Source organism: Rhinopithecus bieti, unplaced genomic scaffold (genome assembly GCF_001698545.2).
Source record: "Rhinopithecus bieti isolate Rb0 unplaced genomic scaffold, ASM169854v2 scaffold_18153, whole genome shotgun sequence".
NCBI classification, from domain to species: Eukaryota; Metazoa; Chordata; class Mammalia; order Primates; family Cercopithecidae; genus Rhinopithecus; species Rhinopithecus bieti.
Window position 1 is genome coordinate 2,222,211 of NW_016809139.1, and position 20,042 is coordinate 2,242,252.

At 52.5% G+C, this 20,042-nt stretch overlaps 1 protein-coding gene across 6 annotated transcripts in view; it reads right to left on the bottom strand.

Annotated features, from left to right (window-relative positions):
- Positions 1 to 20,042, bottom strand: part of AGPAT3 (1-acylglycerol-3-phosphate O-acyltransferase 3) — a 124,893-nt gene that overhangs the window by 22,502 nt on the left and 82,349 nt on the right. For 4 of the 6 annotated variants that reach the window (XM_017888729.1, XM_017888734.1, XM_017888732.1 and 1 more), the window contains one exon: positions 5,521 to 5,746. In XM_017888729.1, the coding sequence (XP_017744218.1) occupies positions 5,521 to 5,698 (178 nt within the window). In that variant the 5' untranslated portion in view covers positions 5,699 to 5,746. Of the gene's footprint in view, positions 1 to 5,520; positions 5,747 to 13,753; positions 13,938 to 17,581; positions 17,690 to 20,042 lie in introns of those variants that run through there. The other 2 variants (XM_017888731.1, XM_017888733.1) reach the window with 2 other exon arrangements.

The window sequence follows — 20,042 nt, forward strand, 5'->3', positions numbered from 1 at the left end:
AAAAAAAAAAAAAAAAGAGATTTGCCTTTTCTTTCTGCATCTTTTTCAAATACTTTGGAAGTTATGTTTGATCTCTCTTTTTCCCTATCCTATACTTAACAAAGTTACCATTAAAATCTGAACCTGGGCTGGGCGCTCACGCCTGTAATACCAGCACTTTGGGAGGCCGAGGCAGGTGGATCACCCGAGGTCAGGAGTTTGAGACCAGCCTGGGCAACATGGTGAAACACCGTCTCTAATAAAAATACAAAAAAAAAAATTAGCTGAGTGTGGTGGCAGGCACCTGTAATCCCAGCTACTCAGGAGGCTGAGGCAAGAGAATTTCTAGAACTTGGGAAGTGGAGGTTGCAGTGAGCTGAGACTGCACCACTGCACTCCAGCCTGGGCAACAGATCAATATTCCATCTCACACACACACACACACACAATCTGAATGCGCTTCCTGACAAACACAGAACATGAATCCTCACCTTGATACTCTGGTCCTGATACCTGGGCTATGCTGCCCACTGTTTCAGACCTGCCTTTCTCCAACCTCACAATTTGGGCATCGTTGTTTATTTATTTATTTTATTTTTTTGAGACAGAGTCTCGCTCTGTCACCCAAGGTGGAGTGCAGTGGTGCAATCTCAGCTCACTGCAACCTCCACCTCCCAGGTTCAAGTGGTTCTCCTGCCTCTGCCTCCCAAGTAGCTGGGATAATAGGTGCCCCCACCATGCCAGGCTAATTTTCATATTTTTAATAGAGATGGGGTTTCACCGTGTTGACCAGGCTGGTCTTGAACTCCTGACCTCAGGTGATCCACCTGCCTCGGCCTCCCAAAGTACTGGAATTAGAAGCGTGAGCCACCACACCCAACCAGGCATAGTTTTTATTTTACATAGGGTTTAGATTCATCCACCTCCTAATTTCTTTGGCTACCATTCTTTCTTGAAAATTAAACCCTACTTTTGGCCGGGCGCGGTGGCTCAAGCCTGTAATCCCAGCACTTTGGGAGGCTGAGGCGGGCGGATCACAAGGTCAGGAGATCAAGACCATCCTGGCTAACACGGTGAAACCCCGTCTCTACTAAAATACAAAAAAACTAGCCGGGCGAGGTGGCGGGCGCCTGTAGTCCCAGCTACTCGGGAGGCTGAGGCAGGAGAATGGCGTGAACCCGGGAGGCGGAGCTTGCAGTGAGCTGAGATCCGGCCACTGCACTCCCGCCTGGGTAACAGAGCAAGACTCCATCTCAAAAAAAAAAAAAAGAAAATTAAACCCTACTTTTATAATTTTTGTTCTTACTGAAACACATCCTTAAAAAATATTTAAGTGAAGATCTATGGGCAGTAAAAGCTCTTATTTTTTTGGAGTGTACCACTTTTCATTTCATTTGTACTCCTGAATGACACAAAGTGCTAGGTTGACCATTTTCCAGCACACTGAGGACCTTCCACCGTCTCCCACCACTGCTGCCTGCCGTGAGAAATCTGCTGTCGGCCTCACTGCTGACCGCCTAGTGTGGTTCTCCAGCTTTCCTCTCTGGGGATTTGAGGACCTCCTCCTTTTTTTTTTTTTGAGACAGAGTCTCACTGTCACCCAGGCTGGAGTGCAGTGATGCAATCTTGGCTCACTGCAACCTCCACCATCCATGTTCAAGCGATTCTCCTGCCTCAGCTGCCCAAGTAGCTGTGATTAGACACGTGCCACCAGGCTCAGCTGATTTTTGTATTTTTAGTAGAGACAGGGTTTCACCATGTTGGCCAGGCTGGTCTCAAACTCCTGACCTCAAGTGATCCTCCCGCCTCAGCTTCCCAGAGTGCTGGGATTAGAGGCGTGAGCCACTGTGCCGGGCTCCTCCTTGTCTCTGATGGTCTGTGATGCCCCAGGGTCTGCCTAGGTGTGGATTTCTGTGCATTTGCCCTGCTTGGTGTACATGTGCTCCCTGTATCTGCAGAACTGTACCTTCCTCAGTTCAGGAGGTCCTCAGGCATCCTCTCTTCCTATGCGGCTTCTCCTGTTCTCTCCTTTGGGGGCGGGGGCCAAAGCCCTATTTTATGAAGCTTCTCATGCTGTCCTTGTATATTTTCAGTCCTATTTCACATTTTTCATCTCCTTTGCAGTCAATGGATGATTTCTTCACATTGATGTCGGGTGTACCCATTCTCTCATTACTTGTGTCTAATCTGATACAAAATCCATCCGTAAGTTTTTGCTTTAAAATGTCTACAGTTTTCATTGATAGCAGTTCTACTTGGTTCTTTTTCAAGTCAGGGTACATTGGGTGGTCTTTGGTCTACATCTGCTCTTTACATTGTCATTCCTGATTATGAATTCCTATTTAATTTTTCTTAATCTGTGGGATTCTTCAGGCCTAAATGAGAGACTTTCCCCAGAGTGTACTTTCGTTTGCCTCTGCTGAAACCCACCGTGTTAACCTAGCTTGTCTCATGCCCTCGCTCAAGAGTCCTGGTTGAGCTTCAGCTCCCTCTGTTACAGCTCCCCAAGGGTTAGGCTCCTCAAAGGCAGTGCTGACGTTCCATTTTCGCACACACACCCTGTGTTTTGCTAAAGGGATTTGGTGGAAGGGTGGAGTTAAGAGGTTTTTGTTTCCTTACTGTGAGCCCAGAAATGCATTAAAAAGCCAGTTTCATCCAGGATTTAGCTGTTTTGTGTATTTTAGCTTCAGAATACTGCTAGAAAGTAAGAGTCTGTAATTTAGTTTTCATTAGTTAATATCTGCCCTTTTTGTATGTACTCATCTTATCCAGTTATACTTATGAATAACTCATTTGTATATTTTATATTATAGGATTTCCAATTCTTTCTTCCCCCCAAAAAAGCAGCCTTTTATTTAAAAAAAAAAACAAAAAAATCAGGAACTGAAGCTATAACACATTTATTTTTATTTTTATTTTTTATTATTTCTTTTTTTCAGACAGGATCTCGCTCCATTGCCCAGGCTGGAGTGCAGTGGCGCGATCTCGGCTCACTGCAAGCTCCTCCTCCTGGGTTCACGCCATTCTCCTGCCTCAGCCTCCCGAGTAGCTGGGACCACAGGCACCTGCTACCATCCCCGGCTAATTTTTTGTATTTTTAGTAGAGACGGGGTTTCGCCGTGTTAGCCAGGATGGCCTTGATCTCCTGAACTCGTGATCCACCCACCTCGGCTTCCCAAAGTGCTGGGATTACAGGCTTGAGCCACCGCGCCCGGCCGGTATAATACATGTAAGACAAGCTGGTCTAAGGGCTGGGTCACTAGTCTTTCTGCAGACAGTGGAATGTCCCAGGCATAGAAAGTTAGCTGACATAGGCTGGGCATGGTGGCTCATGCCTGTAATCCCAGCACTTTGGGAGGCCGAGGTGGGTGGATCACGAGGTCAGGAGATCGAGACCATCCTGGCTAACATGGTGAAATCCCATCTCTACTAAAAATACAAAAAAAATTAGCCAGGCGTGGTGGTAGGTGCCTGTAGTCCCAGCTACTCAGGAGGCTGAGGCAGGAGAATGGCGTGAACCCAGGAGGCAGAGCTTGTAGTGAGCTGAGATCCGGCCACTGCACTTCAGCCTGGGTGACAGAGCGAGACTCCGTCTCAAAAAAAAAAAAAAGTTAGCTGACATAAACAGCCTTTTCAGCAGTGCTACCAGCTCCAGAATTGAAAGGAGATCATGGAGACAAGGTTACAGGCCCACCATTTCCCATATGAGACAAAGTGTACATGCGCTCACTGTCTCCCATAGAAACATAGTATATCTGGGACCCAGGGTTTCCCATATGAGACAAAGTGTTTACAGCTGGGCTCACCCTTTCCCATATGAAACAAAGTATACAGGCACTCATGCAAAAACATGGAAACAGCATGAGAGTGTGAAATAAAACGTAAGAAACCCCTCCTTTCCCCAGTCCCTAGATATCAGCACCACGCAATTTTCTCGGGCATCCTTCTGAGATTTTTTTTTTTTTTTTTTTAAGACAGAGTCCTGCTCTGTTGCTCAGGCTGGTGTGATCTCAGCTCACTGCAACCTCCACCTCCCAGGTTCAAGCAGTCCTCCTGCCTCAGCCTCTCGAGTAGCTGGGATGACAGGCGTGCGCCACCATGCTCAGCTAATTTTTAAAAATTAATTAATTATTATTATTATTATTATTGAGACAGAGTCTTGCTCTGTCACCCAGGCTGTAGTGCAGTGGCATGATCTCGGCTCACTGCAAGCTCTGCTTCCCAGGTTCATGCCACTCTTCTGCCTCAGCCTCCCGAGTAGCTGGGACTACAGGCACCCACCACCACGCCCGACTCATTATTTTTTTATTTTTAGTACAGACGGGGTTTCACTATGTAGCCAGGATGGTCTCGAGCTCCTGACCTTGTGATCCACCCGTCTCAGCCTCCCAAAGTGCTGGGATTAATTTTTTGTATTTTTAGTAGAGATGGGGTTTCACCATGTTGCCCAGGCTGGTCTCGAACTCCTGACCTCAGGTGATCCACCTGCCTCGGCCTCTCAAAGTGCTGGGATTACAGGCGTGAGCCAGCGCGCCTGGCCCCTTCTGGGATTTTTCTACACATGTACACACCACACACACAGTGCCCTTTCTTAAGAAACAAAATGAATCATCGCATACTATGGACTTTGTTGTATACTTCCTTTTTCACTTAAAACTGGACGTGTAAGCTGAAGGCTCTCCATGATGGCCGCAGAGAGTCCCTGTATGGGTGCAGCATAGTCAGTCTCCAGTGACAGGTGCTTAGGTTGCTGCTAGTTTTGTACTAATATAAAAATAATACAATAATGAGGATACCTGTGATAAAATGAGAATACCTGTCCAGGTGCACACTTTTGCACATATCTCTGTAGGTTGCATGTTACTCTGTGGAATTGCTGAGTTGAAGATTGCAACCACTTAAACTGTTGACAGCTACTGCCAAACCACCCTCCAGAGATATGGCTGTTCACATCCCCACCACACCTGGCGTGAGCAGTTACCTGTCCACGGTGAGTGTTGTCACCAAGCCTCTGAGTCTCTGTCCACGTGACAGGTGAAGACTGGTTTCTCTATGTATAAATACACACACACCCACAGAAGCACATACGGACAGACACACAGCTACACATGTGTTTGATGTGCAGGGAGGTAGGATGCCTTTTCTTTCAGGGATGCATGCTGAAATACACTTCAGCATGCTCTGGTGTTGGTGCAGTGTGAGCAGGACACACGAGGGGTCGTGTAGGGAGCTGTTGGAGCTTGGTAACGGGTGAACAGAACTCAACTCTCTCTTTACTTTTGTTTGTTTAAAGATCCCCATATGCTCTGGTAAACCGTGGGAAGCTGCCATTGCTGTGGGTCAGAATGGTCAGACTGGCACATCACACAGCTCAAGCTAAGGAAAAGAGGTGGCCCTCCCACAGCCTGCCAGCCAGATGGCCTCAGCGCCTCCCGTACAGCCCTCACTTGCGGCCTGAGAGCCCACGGCTGCCCCGTCCATGGTCCCACGCCACCCCCACGGAAGCCCCAGGTGGTGGGGACTGGCCCAGCAGACACTCACGGCTCCAGAGTGAGTAGGCGAGGCGGCAGTTGAGGCGGCGGTAGAGCTGCTTGCTGACCGGCCAGAGCGCCAGCGTGCACAGCTGGACGAAGTTGATGACCAGACCGCTCACCACGAAGACGAAGCCGACCAGCAGGTGCAGCACGAACTGGGTCTTCAGGAAGGCCAGCAGGCCCATGGCGCTGCTCAGGAGCGGGTGCACGGCCCCTCACTGAGGACAGCCGTCCTGCAAAGACAGGGACAGGGACAGTGTCAGGGTGGCCACGCCTACACCCTCACGGGAACACTGGGGTACTGCTCACTGCACACCCTTCACATGCCTCATGCTCATACACACATGCTGCACAGCACACCGCAAACCCCACACACCACACAACACAGCACACTGCAAACCACACACACACCACACACCACAGCGCACCGCAAACCACACACACCGCACTGCAAACCCCACACACCACACCGCAAACCACACACACGCCACACACCACAGCGCACCGCAAACCACACACACACACACCACACACCACAACAGCGCACCCAAACCCCACACACACCACATACCACAGTGCACTGCAAACCATACACACCACACCACAAACCACACATGCCACACACAACAGCACACTGTAAACCCCACACACCACACACATCACAAACCCCATATACCACACACACCACAAACCCCACACACGCCACACAACACAGTGCACCGCAACCCCCACACACACCACACCACAGCGCACTGCAAACCACACACACGCCACACACACCACACACCGCAAACATGCCACACACACCACACACACACTATATATACCACACCACACCAGAAACCACATACACGCCACATACACCACAAACCACACACTACAAACACAGCACACTGCAAACCACACACGTCACAACAATGCTACACTGCAAACCACACACACGACACACACACATTGTACCACACACCACACACTGCAACACATCCCCCCACCCCATGCACACTCATATGCACCACAGTCTCACACAACACGCACCACAGGCATAAACATGCCACGCTCACACACACACACACTCTTCCATGCAAACCAGAAAGAAAAACGAAGACTAGAAGAAACACACCCAAATATTGAGAGTGATTAACTCAAGGTGAAGGCACCACAATTTTTATTTGATTTAGTATCTCATTTAAAGGATCCAAACTGCACAATAAATCTCTGCAAACAGAGCCAGGAGGCCTCGCGAACCCCTCGGTGTAGGGATCCATGCTTTTCACTCCCACGCTCGTGTGCGTATTTTAAGCTTGAAAGATTTCTGTTCTGGTTTCCCGCAGGAAAGCAGCGACTCCCCAGGGGCTCCACCGGCTCCCCCTTTCCTTCTACGCACGTCTCGCAGTTTCAGCGGGGAAGCTGGCAGCCCCCACTCTCAGCAGCACTGCTACTGAGCGGCCCCGTGACCCCGCGTGGAAGAGGAAACCCGCGGCCCCGGGTGGAGGGGAAACCGGCGGCTCCCGCGGTGGAGGGGAAATCCGAGACCTCCGCGTGGAGGGGAAACCGGCGACCCCCGCGTGAAGCGGGAAACCCGCGGCCCCCGCGTGGAGGTGGAAGCCCTGGCAGTCAGGCTGGCGGTGCTGCCAGCCCCTGACTTGGCCCTCTGGAAGGGCACCGAGTGCACTCCCATGGCGGGCACAGGCGCAGGCTCTGGAGTGGCACCAGCTGGCCCTCCACATTCCCAGGGCGGCCCCCGTTCCACGCCACCGGCTGCCCCCACTGCGGCCATTCTTACACCCAGAGCAAGGCTCTCCATGGACGCCCACCCCAACCACCCGGGAAACCCACTGTCCTGACTCCACGGAGCGCCCTCCATGCAGGCCCCCAGCCTCTGCCTCTCGGGGATTTACAGGCGCTGCCTGAAGGGCACTCAGGGGCCACCGATGCCAGTGTCGCTCCCACCACCCTTGGACGTTCTCAATCTGGAGCATTAAAAGTCACCTCTCCCGGACACTGGGCCCTTGGCTCCCCAGACACCGTGGGGACAAGAGCTCTGGTCATGGTTTAGAAATGGGCCCGAAACGCTTCCGCCCCTCCCCACAAAAGATGGAGGGGGTCCTCCTTCCCTTTCTGACTGTGGCCGGGACTTGGTCACTGCATCTGATGAACAGCCTTGCAGAAATGTGCTATGTGATTGTCAAGGCTGGGTCACAGAAAGGGCAGTTTCTGCCTGGCTCTGCTCCCAGGATGGCCACATCACAAGGATGTGTGAGCTGCAGGTCCTGCCTGCGTGGAAGGGGCTGACCTCATGCCCCTGAGGGGCCGCCTGGGAGGCAGGCCCTCTGGCCCTGGTCAAACCTTCAGATGAGCCCAGCCCTGGCATCAGCTCACCTGCAACCCCAGGGCACTCAGCTAAGTCGCTTCTGAACTGCTGACTCCACACACTGTGGGGTCAAGGAGTTTTACTGTTTTATGCCACCACGCTGTGGGCTCCTTCATTAAAGCGGCAACAGGAAATTATGACCCCACAGAGAAAGGACAGGAAAGACAAGGGGGCAACAAAAACACTTTTTAGGGGCTTAACTTGTTCCACGGTCTGCGTCGAACACCTTTCACGCATTCCCAGACTCAGACAACCCCAGCGGGACGCCATCACTGCCCCAGTTGACAGGTGAGCAAACAGGAGCACAGAGAGGCTTAGTGCATCATGTGGGGCCACACAGGGAGTCAGCGGTAGAGCCAGTGCAGGCAGCGAGGCTCAGAAGTCAGTGCTCACCCAGACACACTGCAGCCCCCCAGGATGGGCAGAGGCCCCTGAGAGCAGAGCCTCAGACACGTGGGGCGGACCAGGCTTGCTGTCTCAGAACGCCTTTCTTGAGCTAGAGATGATGTATTCAACCAGACCTTGAGTTTCACAGGGTGGGGGCCGCCCTGCAGTCCATCACCTGGCCCCCACTTGGCACAGAGCAGAGCCCCAGGAGACCAGGTGGTCCTCACCCAGGGGTACACATCACTCCACACTGGCCCAGAAGAACCAGGGTCCCGAGAAGCCCGCTTGAGGGCCGGCACATCAGCTGTGATGCTCTAGGCAGCAGATGCCCGGGCTCCACCGCAGACCTGCGCTGATTCCATTGCTAGGGCGCAAAGTACAAGAATCTGACCTTTTTTTTTTTTTTGAGACAGATTCTCACACTGTTGCCCAGGTTAGAGTGCTGTGGCACCATCTCGGCTCACTGCTGCCTCCTAGGTTCAGGCAATTCTCGTGCCTCAGCCTCCCGAGTGGCTGGGACCACAGGTATGCACTGCCATGTCCAGCAAATTTTTGTATATTTAGTAGAGACGAGGTTTTGCCATGTTGGCCAGGCTGGTCTCAAACTCCTGACCTGAGGTGATCTGCCCAACTTGACCTCCCAAAGTGCTGGGATTACAGGCATGAGCCACCGCGCCCAGTCACAAAGTTTATTTTTAAAAATCAGATTCTCAGCCGGGTGCGGTGGCTCACATCTGTAATCCCAGCACTTTGGGAGGCTGAGGCAGGGGATCACTCGAGGTCAAGAGTTGGAGACCAGCATGGCCAACACGGTGAAACCCCGTCTCTGCTAAACATACAAAAATTTACCGGGTGTGGTGGCGGGTGACTGTAATCCCAGCTACTCAGGAGTCTGAGGCAGGAAAATCGCTTGGACCTGGGAGGTAGAGGTTGCAGTGAGCTGAGATCACACCACTGCACTCCAGCCTGGGTGACAAGAGTGAAACTCCGTCTCAAAAAAAGGGAACTTCATCCAGGGATAGTTCACACACGACTCGGATGGGCTTGCTACTCCGTGCATAGTGTGATGGGTGTTGACAAGCTGAGCCACCTGTGACCCCACCACACTGCAACAGGGAATATTTCCAACCACGTCCTTCCCTACCCAGCACTACAACGCGGATCAGCTTTCCAGCTTCATCGGTTAATTTACCTTTTCTAGAGGTTCACAAACACAGAATCCCATGGCATCTGGCCCAGCCGGTCCAGCGCAGTGCTTCTGAGACGGCCCGGGACAGCACCCAGGGGCGCACCCGTGGCTGCCGAGTGACCTCCAAAGCATGGACGTGCCACGGTGATATGCTCCCTGCTGACAGGCAGCCAGCACCCAGCCTCTGGGGGCCAGACAGAGCCATGACACACATGCACGTCCCAGCCTCTGTGTGGACGCAGCTTCCCCTCGAGAATCTACTTTATCAACCATCCTCGGGGTCACAAAGCGGCCAGTCCCTGGTCCATCACCTGAACCTCTGGGCTAGAAAGTCTACACAGACTCTCTGGAGAGCCCACGCCTGCCCTCTGGCACGCGTTTCTCCTGGCCCAGGTGCCACACAGCACTCACTGCCCCCGGAACTCTGGCGTCTCGGGTCCAGCTCCACTCTGCAGCAGGAAGTCTCAGAAAGGGTGAACGGAGCCGGCCAAGGCCAGATCAGAGGGGCTGGCTTCAGCCCTGGAGCCCAATTCTAGCAGCAAGTCCACCACCCTGCTCTGTGGCCCACGGTCACACCTGGGACAGTGCCCCCCAGCGGTCTGCATGGCCCACAGCCTTCTGACATGCTCCCTCGCTGAAGGCCACCTGGCTGGATCATCAACCTCTACCTCCTGGAGGTCCTAGATACGGAGTCAAAACACATGTCTTCATCACTTACTGTGGACCAGGCTCCATTCCAAGGAACATCTGCTGTTCACCTGCTTCATTCCAGCCAGCAGAACTCAGGGGGCTCTCCCGCCTGCCTGCCCCAGCAAGAATGCCCAACACAGTTTCCCTGGGCCATCGCCCCACGTCTCTGTCCAGCCAGCAGTGTAGACTCACTCACAGACCTCGCAGGTACCCTGTTCCGCCTCCCCGCACCCAGCCCACCTGGACCTCCTTGATAAACGTGACTGCGCAAACCTCCAATGGCAGTGGGCAGAGGCTGCCTCCCTCCCTGCAGAAGGGTGATGGTGAGGAAGGTGCCCTGCTCGGCCACACGGGTCCCTGTCTCCAGCTTCAAAGTCCTTCGGGCTGGCAGAGCAGGAGAGCATTGGGAGGGGCCTGGACTCAGTGGCCCCCAAAAGCATTTGCTCGTGAGCCCATTAAGGTGATTTTTAGAAAATTATATATCCCCAGGCAATGTGAAGTTGACGTCTAGATTTTTATTATTTATTTATTTATTTATAGAGACAGGATATTGCTCTGTCATCTAGGCTGTAGTGAGGGCAGCGATGCCATCATGGCTCAACGCAGCCTTGATCTCCTAGGCTCAAGTGATCCTCCGGCCTCAGCCTCCCAGAGCACTGGGATTACAGGCATGAGCCACTGCACCTGGACAACTTCTACATTTTTAAGCCCAAGTTTAAATATGCAAGGGGGGTAAAGTCTGGCATATTGTAGATTTTGGCTTTGTAAAGCGTAGCTTTTTTCTCTCCAATGTAGCTAGTAGAACCTAAACGCCATCATGATTTCACAGCCACCACTGGCACCAATTTTCAAACCCCACAAAAAAAGCTCTTCTGAACAGCTGGCTTCATTCCATTTGCTCCTGGAATCTGCATTCCCACTGCCCTTCTTCCACGGGGTTTTATCATTGTGGAATATATCAAAAGTCTCTTTTGCTTGACATTAGGGTTGAAAGTCTTTTATCGATCACCCTAAACTAATATTCTGCAGTGAAATATGTATGAACATCTAAACTCACTTGCATATTTCTTACGCACAGGCTTTAAGCTAAAAAGGTCTCCCGGGCTACGTCACGACACTCCCTCCCATGTCCGTCCACATCTCCTACGAATCAGGACAGCCTGCTCACTAGGACACCATCAGCACACCCAAGAAACGAACACCGACAGAACACTGCCAAACATCCCGTCCCTGTTCCCATTTCACCAACTGTCCCCAGACGACCTTCCTAGCTTTGGGGACGCAGGGCCCCGTGGGGACACACATACATTTGGATGGCGTGTCTCTCTGCCCCCTTTCCCCGAGACACTCCCCGCCTATTCTGGCCTGACGGTGTTGAAGAGGCTGAGGCAGCTCTCTGCAGCGTGCCCCACAGCCTGCATTTGTCCATTTCCTCACAATTAACTCAGGTTCAACATTTCTGGTCAAGAATGCATGGCAGAGCCACTGGGTGCTTCCTGCCACATCCCATCGGAGGCACAAAAAGCCACTTGGCAAGTGACGCGGAACCTCCTCTCACTTGGTGATGGTGGCACCACTGACACCCTGACTGCAGCAGGCAGCCCGGGCAGGCCCCCAGCACCCCAGGGCCCTTGGAGAACGCCTGGGAGAGAAGAGCCACACAGGGTGGGACCTCCAGGGGTCCGTGGACCTCTGGGGCTCCATCTGATGTCTGGGGTTGGATGCCTTAGCTGGGAGGTGGGACACTGGGCCTCTCCAGTCCCCATGGCACTTTCCACGGCTGCTCAGACACCACCAAGATGCCGAGGACACTGAGCTGCTTCTGAGTCCCTTCATTAAACAACAGGTTTAGGTCGCCCGGAAGCCTGGCGTCAGCGCATCTCAGTCCTGGGGTGTGACGGCTGCTTCTTGGGTTTTGTCATGGCCCCTGCACAAGCTACCAGGGTCTGCACCTTCTTAGATCAGGGGAGCAAAGGTGAGGGACGAGGCTGCCTCTGTCTGGGCAGGGGCAGAGCACTGCTTGCCAATCAGAGCCCAGCCCCACACGCCCACACCCAACTCTGTCACCTTTTGTTAGGGTGAACTGAGTTCCTTCCACAAAGGTAACATCCAGGTCCTCGAAATGTGACCTTATTTGGAGAAAGGGCTCTTAAAATGGTATCATTAGGATGGGCCCTGATTCCACGTGACCAGTATCCTTATGAAAAGGGGAGACTGTGTGCAGTCAGAGCCCAGGTGAGAAGTCTTGGAAGGAATCCTTGACTTTTGGACGTGCAGCCTCCAGGACCACAGGAGGACAAAGGCCTGCAGCTGCAGCCCCGCCTCTGGTGCCGTCACACAGCCCAAGCGCACTCACAGGCTGCCTCATCCCAGATCCGTAGCTGGAGAGGTACGGGCCCATCCCCGTGTTCCGCCATCCAGCCCACCCCACCCCAGTCCCAGGTCCTTCGCCGCAGCATGTGACCCTCCTCCCGTCGCTGGTGCCTGTGACCCTCTTCCTCCAGAACCGGCCAGGCAGAAGCTCTCACCCACACGCAGTCTCCCCAGGGACCCCCCTTCTTTGCCAAAAACCCCAACCTTTCCGATGACGCCTTTTTATGGAATGGAAACTACAGTTCCAAGCCCACCACCTCCACGCCGCTGCCAGGCCCGCCAGGCCCCGCCATTTCTTCCTTCCGAGCAGAGGAGTCCCTGGTTTTCTCTGCACACACAGGATGGTGACTTCGTTTCTATGAGGGGTCAACACCAGTTCCTCTATCCGTGAGCCTTTCACGCCTCTGCCACCAGCACCGAAATCCCCCAGAGGAGATGGCACTGCCTCCGAAATACAGCACCATCTTCCCAAAACGCCACAGAATGCCCACCCCAACCGGCGTCCTGCTCTGTGCAGGGGCAGGAGCTGGGCAGAGCTGGGGTGGGACCTGCTATCCTTGGGTCCTGGGGTCTAGGAAAAAGGGGTCACTACTAACAACTATCCTGGGATCAGCAGACGCTCCCAAACCCTGGAAGCCTCCCTTTGCCCTGCCCGAGCCGCCCTTCCGAAAGAAAGGCTAGCTCTCAGCAGACAGAAGTTGGTGGAGGAGAAAGACATTTCAGGATGCCAAAAGTACATCATTTCTGATGCTCTAGACGGGAGTTCTGAATTGTGGGATAAAGATAACTTTTTAGTTCCATATGGATTTCAGTGATCCAAATCCAAGTCCATAATGGCGAACTGAGAAACAGCTGTCAGCTCCCTCCTTCCCCCCTTCTCCTTCTCTGTCCCACCCACCCCACACCCAAGTGCTCTGGTGTAGTGGGCCAAGCAGACTTGGCCCCTGGGAGGTGGTGGCACGGGAGGGCCTTGTGTGCCGGCTGCACAGGAGGGGACCACGGTGAGCCCTGGCTCTCGGTGTGCTGGGGAAAGCTCCACTGTACCATCAGGAGATGCTAGAGGAGAAAGTCCACCATCAGGAACAGTAGAGACACAGCGATATCTCAAAGGGTCTTCATTTAGGTGGCAATGCTTACTATTCAGAACACCGCCAAGAACCCGGAAATAAACCAGACACACTTTCTGAGTAGCCGGCCTAGGTGTCCCATAAGGAAAGAGACTTCACTCACGGTGGACTTTTCGGGCCCCGCATTGGGTCCTCCTTCTTCCCACTTTAAATGCAGCATAGACAAGTGTGACGGGCTGGTTTCCTGGCCCACAGCTCATTGGAAGTGCGGGCTGGGGAATGGGGATGAGGGGCTTGCAGAAGGTAGTCATGCTGCTGACAGCACCACCTGGGGCAGAAATGAGCCCAGTACATGAGGCCCCTTGGAGGCCACTGAGCACCGGGGGCATGGTTGTAGGCTCTCAATGACATCACGTGTGAGCACACAATGTGGCGACCGTGGCCCACACTGACCTTGCCAGAATGCTGAGAGAGGGCAGTGTCATAGTCACCACACTATCTGAGAAATCTGGTGAGCAGCAAAGGTACTACTAAGCATTCAAGTAAAATTTTAGATGAAACAAACACAATCCTATTTTGAGGTTTAAAGGGCAAACTTCAGTTCTTGGGTAAATTCACTTATAGAGACCACCTTATCTTTTCATAAGCCTGAAAAATATGAAATCGTTGCCAGCCCAACCTTATCAGCATTTGGAATTAGCAGGAGCCTAAAAGTCTGGTAGGAAAAGGTGAAACTGTCAGTCTGTGCAGACGACTGTGTGGCCTCAATACCCAGGAGAATCCAAATCCACTGCAACAGAAACAAGAGTTGATAGTGATGCTGATGGGAATAACATACAACACGCAGACTGCAGTGGCCTCTAAATCAGTCAGAAGAGACCAAGATGATCACAGAGTTTATCTCTTGCTCCCTTAATGGCTCCAGGTCAGTGGCGGCTCTGTCCCATGTGGTCATCTGGGCCCAGGCTCTGGGGGCTCCACCACCTTCATTCAACACACGGCTTCCGAGACTGCCTGGCTGGTGCCTTTCAGGCAGGCGGGAGAGGAGGGAACTGGAAGTTTAGGGGCGGGGCTGCCTTCTACAGCAAGTGGGATGTAAGTTTGAAGCCCAGCGCAAGTGCTTACAGCTTGGGAGGACATGGATATATTATCTCCTTGTGTGTTCAGGAGCCAAGGAGAGGGACCCAGCAGACCACACCTCCACAGGAACACACAAAAGCAGGAGGTATCTTGAAGGAGAGTGCAGATCGCAAAAACAAAGAAAAAATACCTAAATACAAGCTTCGGAGGAAATAAAGCCTCTATGAGGAACACAGAACATCTTGAAAGATACGAAAGCAGAGCTGAACAAATGGAAAAACCCCGTGTGACCAGGCTGCAACCATCCCTTCCCTGCACACATGCCCTTGGCAACGTGCAGCTCTTCCTGTCAAGACACAGAGTCTACTCCCCACCCTTTTGAACCCAGGCTGGCTTCAGAGCTCACCCCATCAGTAGAATGTGGTAGGAGTGGTGTCACAGGATTTCCAAGCCAGTCTTTAGAGCCTTGCCACTCCCTTAGACCCTTGTGGCCATCAGAGGTGGTGGCTTAGGCCAGCCTGCCAGAAGGTGGGCCCACATGGAGCAGAAATGAACCAGAAATTGACCATTCCACCTGAGGTTCTCCAGGCAGCATGAGCTGACAGCAGCCACTCCAGTGACCCCAGGGGAAACCAGCAGAAGAACCACGTTGCTGAGCCCAACCCAAATTGCTGACCCACAGAATTGAGGGCCCCCCACATGGCGGTTGTTTCAAATTGATACATTTTGAGGTGGTTTGTTAGATAGTAATACATAAATGATAAATTTAAATATATAATTGAATCCTAATTAAAATAGCAGAAGCTTCCCCCCAGCCCCAGAACTAGACATGCTGATTCTGTAGTTCATTTGGAAAACTAAACAGGAAAGAAAAGCCAGGAAAATCATGAAAAAAAAAAAAACAGGAAAATAGCCTTAAAATGTATTACAACATCTAGAAAACCTCAATAATTAAAATAGCACAGTACTGGCTCATCAGCAGACATGCAGACCAACAATTGAGACTAAAGAGTCGATGCTCCACTGACTAGGAGCAGCTGTCTAGAGCACCTCCGCACCCGGAGCTACTGTTTGGGGACTTGGATCCCATGTGCACTAAGCACTGACTACAGGTTAGTCAACAACACACATCTCACATGATCCATTCCATTTCTATTATATTTGTATTTCTACTGTATTTAGATACTGATAAAATAAATAAAATACAAAATTAACTTAAAACCACTGCTAGGTTCATGAGAATCTTTTAGCATTGCCTATTTTCTCAACCAATGGATTTAAAGGCACAATTATATGACACACCTAAAACTACTCCTCCAATTCTGGACAACAGAACCCTGCCTTTTGCAACATGCAAATCACCGTGGGTTACCTGCCACCACCCCCTTTGCTGGTAACAGAACCTCCTGCTATTATGGCAGCGCACACACTTGAATATGGGAGGGAAGCCCAGCCCAGATCTAAGCCATAAAGGTAATCCCATCCCCTCTTTGAGCAAGTGATCCAGGGATGGGATGGGATGGGGATGGGCATGCGCCCTGGGTCCAGCCAGGGAGAAGTCTGTAGGGGCTTTAAGGGAGGCTTTTGCTTTCCTAAGACAAGAAACAAATACCTCTGGTCATCCCCTTTGTTGTTCTTCCCTCCCTCAGTGAGGAGGCAGTGTCTGAAGATACAGGAGCCACTATGGGAGCGTGAAGCCCATAGGCGTGAGGACAGAAGACCAACACTGTTGGTAGAAGGACAGAAGACTAACACTGGTGGTAGAAGGTGGAAGGTCCCAGGTCCCCTTAAGGGTCTGGGGAGCAGCTGAGGTCACACCAGCAGCTGCCCTCTTCAAGAGGCGGGGAAGACAAGAGGTAACAGTGTTCAAATCACTATCTCTGTTACCTTTGACCAAAAACACACCTTACATCGATAGCTATGACTCTTACTCACGTAGGCCTGGCATAGAACACAAATGCTTGATCAATGCTTTCTAAGCGAATGGCTCATATTCAACATACATACATTTGTGAGAAACAGCCAGCACAGGCCGGGCATGGTGGCTGATGCCTGTAATCCCAGCACTTTGGGAGGCCAAGGTTGGCAGATCACTTGAGGTCAGGAGCTTGAGACCAGCCTGGCCAACATGGTGAAACCCCATCTCTACTAAAAATACAAAAAATTAGCCGGGTGTGGTAGCAGGCGCCTATAATCCCAGCCACTCGGAAGGCTGAGGCAAGAGAATCACTTGAACCCGGGAGGTGGTTTTTGTTGAAACTCCATCTCAAAAAAAAAAAAAAAAAAAGCAACAGCAGCATATGGCTTCTTAGTCCACACTCGTTACGTGCCACCACCGTTTAAAGTTCCTGAGAGAACAACGGCACTCCTGAAAGAGAGTCCACGGAGCACTTCAGGAAACCGTCTCGTCTCAGAATCAAGGCCCCGACAGACGCTGGATGGGCCCGAGATGGAAGTGACTTTGGAGTCAGTGAAGGGGAGACTGCGATGTTTCCAGGCCTCACTGGAGATGCTGGGGGCATCATTTCAGCAGGCAGAGGCCAAACAGAAGCTCCGCCTGGCAGCCCTGGTAGGTCTCTTATGAGACCCACACAGTCGCACGTTCTCCCGGTTGCAGCTCTGGGCTGGATCGGCAGCCCCAGACCCCCAGGCCACTTCCGAAGAAGGCGAGAAGCTCCCCCCAGGTCCTGTCTCACCGGGAATGGGAACTAAAGACCAGGATCCCAGAGTTATTTCCCCAAGTTGTGCTTGCCACTGCATCACTGCCAGTGTAAACTGCAAACCCTGGCAGGAAGAGGGCAGGGAGGAGGGTGGAGCTGGGCAGGACGAGGGGAGGATGGGGGTGCCGGAGGCCCGGGGTGGGAAAGCTGCTGGCTAAGGACCTCCAGCCTCCTACCCTGCCATTACCTACCCCAGCTCTCTGAGCTCCAGAATTTGTCTTCTCTGGGGTGCTGTGACGGTCTCACTGGCCTGAGAGTGGTGATGTTGGTGGGAGGTGGAGGGATGTGGAAAGCTCCCAGGGCCTGATGACTACACAATAGACTTGTGACAAGTCTGCCGGCCTGCAGGGCATAGCAGGCGCTTCCTACATCAGGGCACGGCCATGTGCCAGGGCAGAAGAGCATTTTCCAAGGGTAGGGGCAGATTTGTGGGGACCACACTCCAAAACACACACACGCCCTTGTAGACACACACATGCACATGCACATGCACGCACACATAAAACAGTCACAACTAAGTTGACCTGGACATAATTTTCTTACAAGGAACTATGCATTATAATAACAACTTTTACTCTACAGAAACAGACGGACATTTGCTGCATACTTGCTCATTAAACTGGTCATCAATGTCTCATGCACTTTTTTTTTTAAACACTGAGTCTTGCTCTGTCCTCAGGCTGGAGTGCAGTGGCGTGATCTCAGCTCACTGCAACCTCTGCCTCCTGGATTCAAGTGATTCTCCTGCCTCAGCCTCCCGAGTAGGTGGGATTATAGGCGCAGGCTACCACTCCTGACTAATTTTTGTATCTTTAGTAGAGAAGGGTTTTTGCCATGTTGGCCAGGCTGGTCTCAAACTCCTGACCTCAGGTGACCCACCCACCTTGGCCTCCCAAAGTCCTGGGATTATAGGTGTGAGCCACCGTGCGTGGCCTCATGCACTTTTCATTATATTTTGTAATTTACCAAGCTTTGTAGGAGGTGAAATTCTGGTTTCTGCTGGGGATGTAGAGAGTCTGTCACTCCCACTCTCACAAGAATAAAGCCAAACAAACCATAAGTTCTCGACTTTGCTTCATCCCATCAGAGACCTGAGGTTGCAGGACAGCCAACTGGAAGCTGGGGAGAGATGGGGCCTGCAGGGGGATGGGACTGAGCTGGGGAGAGACGGGGCCTGCAGGGGGATGGGACTGAGCCTTTCTGTCCCTGAGGCAGTCACAGGGCATGGTTGGTAAGAGGAGCTTGGCTGGAACCCCTGAGTCCCGGTGGAGGCTGAGTGTGTCTGGGGAGAGCGGGGAGTCCTGCGGGGACGAGGTGGAGGGCCCACCCTCCTGCTGGCTTCTCCTTGTGACCCCCGTCCAGCCCCTACCAGGTGCCCACAGGGCTGCCTGGGGATGAGTCCTGACAAAGCCTTGCTTCTGTGCAAACCTGAGATGATGTAGGCATTCCACAAGGTTTTAAACAGAGTGTATGGACCTTAAAGGTGTACTCATTATTTACAGATTCAAATGCCACATCTGTCATTCAACAGGCACCCTGAGCCACAGATTTGAAAAAATGCATTGATTCAAGATGCAATAAACAAAGTGTATTTCAGAACAGCCACCTTGGCAGCACAGCGCAAGAGCTGCGGAGTGTCACCTCACAGGGCCAGCAGCGACCCGAGACACGGGTGCCTGGGAAGGGGGCTCTCTGCGGGGACGGGGCTCAGAAAGGCCAGACCTGTCCTGAGCCACAGAATCAGGGTTCCCTGCACCTCGGCTGTCGTCGATCATTACGGCGCCCTGTCCGGATATAAACTTAGAAAACCTCAGCTGCACAAACATTCTGAAGTAAAAGATGGTTTCTAAACCATTACTCAGACCAATAAAACGTGAAGTGAAATGAAATGTGTAATGAAGACTGTCCCCAGTGCACAGAATTCAGCCGAATTTTCTTTAGGGTGATGGCTGTCAGGTGTGCGATGGGCTGTGGGTCTCCCCTGGAATCCCACAGAACCCCCAAGCCTGGTAGCTGAGGTGCGACCCCAGGACAACCCCGGCACCCGGTAGGCCAAACCGCAGGCTTTTTACTTCCTGTCACCATAGTCCCCAGCCTGGAAAACAGAGCTGGCTGGACGTGCGCATATGCAAACCACCACCCGCAGGGCCACCCACGCTGCCCCACCTTGTCACAGGTGCCATTAAAACTTGCGCTAGCCCAGCAGATGCCTCCAAACTGTGGCTGCGGCTCTGCCTGCCCTCTGGGCTTCTGAGAAAGGGCCTGATTTGGCGTCAATCCCAGTGGTGGACCCTGAGGGACCCTTGCCTACCGGAGCTGAGTCAGTGATGGTGCCTCCAGGCGGGCTGGGGAGGGGAGCCCTTGAGGGCATGTGGACGCACCTGGACGCCTCCTGTACTCGCTGTTCTAGAGGTAAGAGGTGACTCATGGAAGAGCGCTGACACTGCACATCTGAGCTTCTCCTCATTTCCTGGCACGGTGTATTGACCCCCTCCTGGGCTTCCTCTTTTCTTCTGCTTTCCCCAAATCCCCAGAAAGCTGAGATGAAACCCAAGTTTTGTTCTGGAATTTGTCACTAATAATCCCACTGCACAGAGGCTGAGCGCAGCCGTCCCCCTTCCTGCCTCCTGGCACATCCGTCTCCTGTCTGAG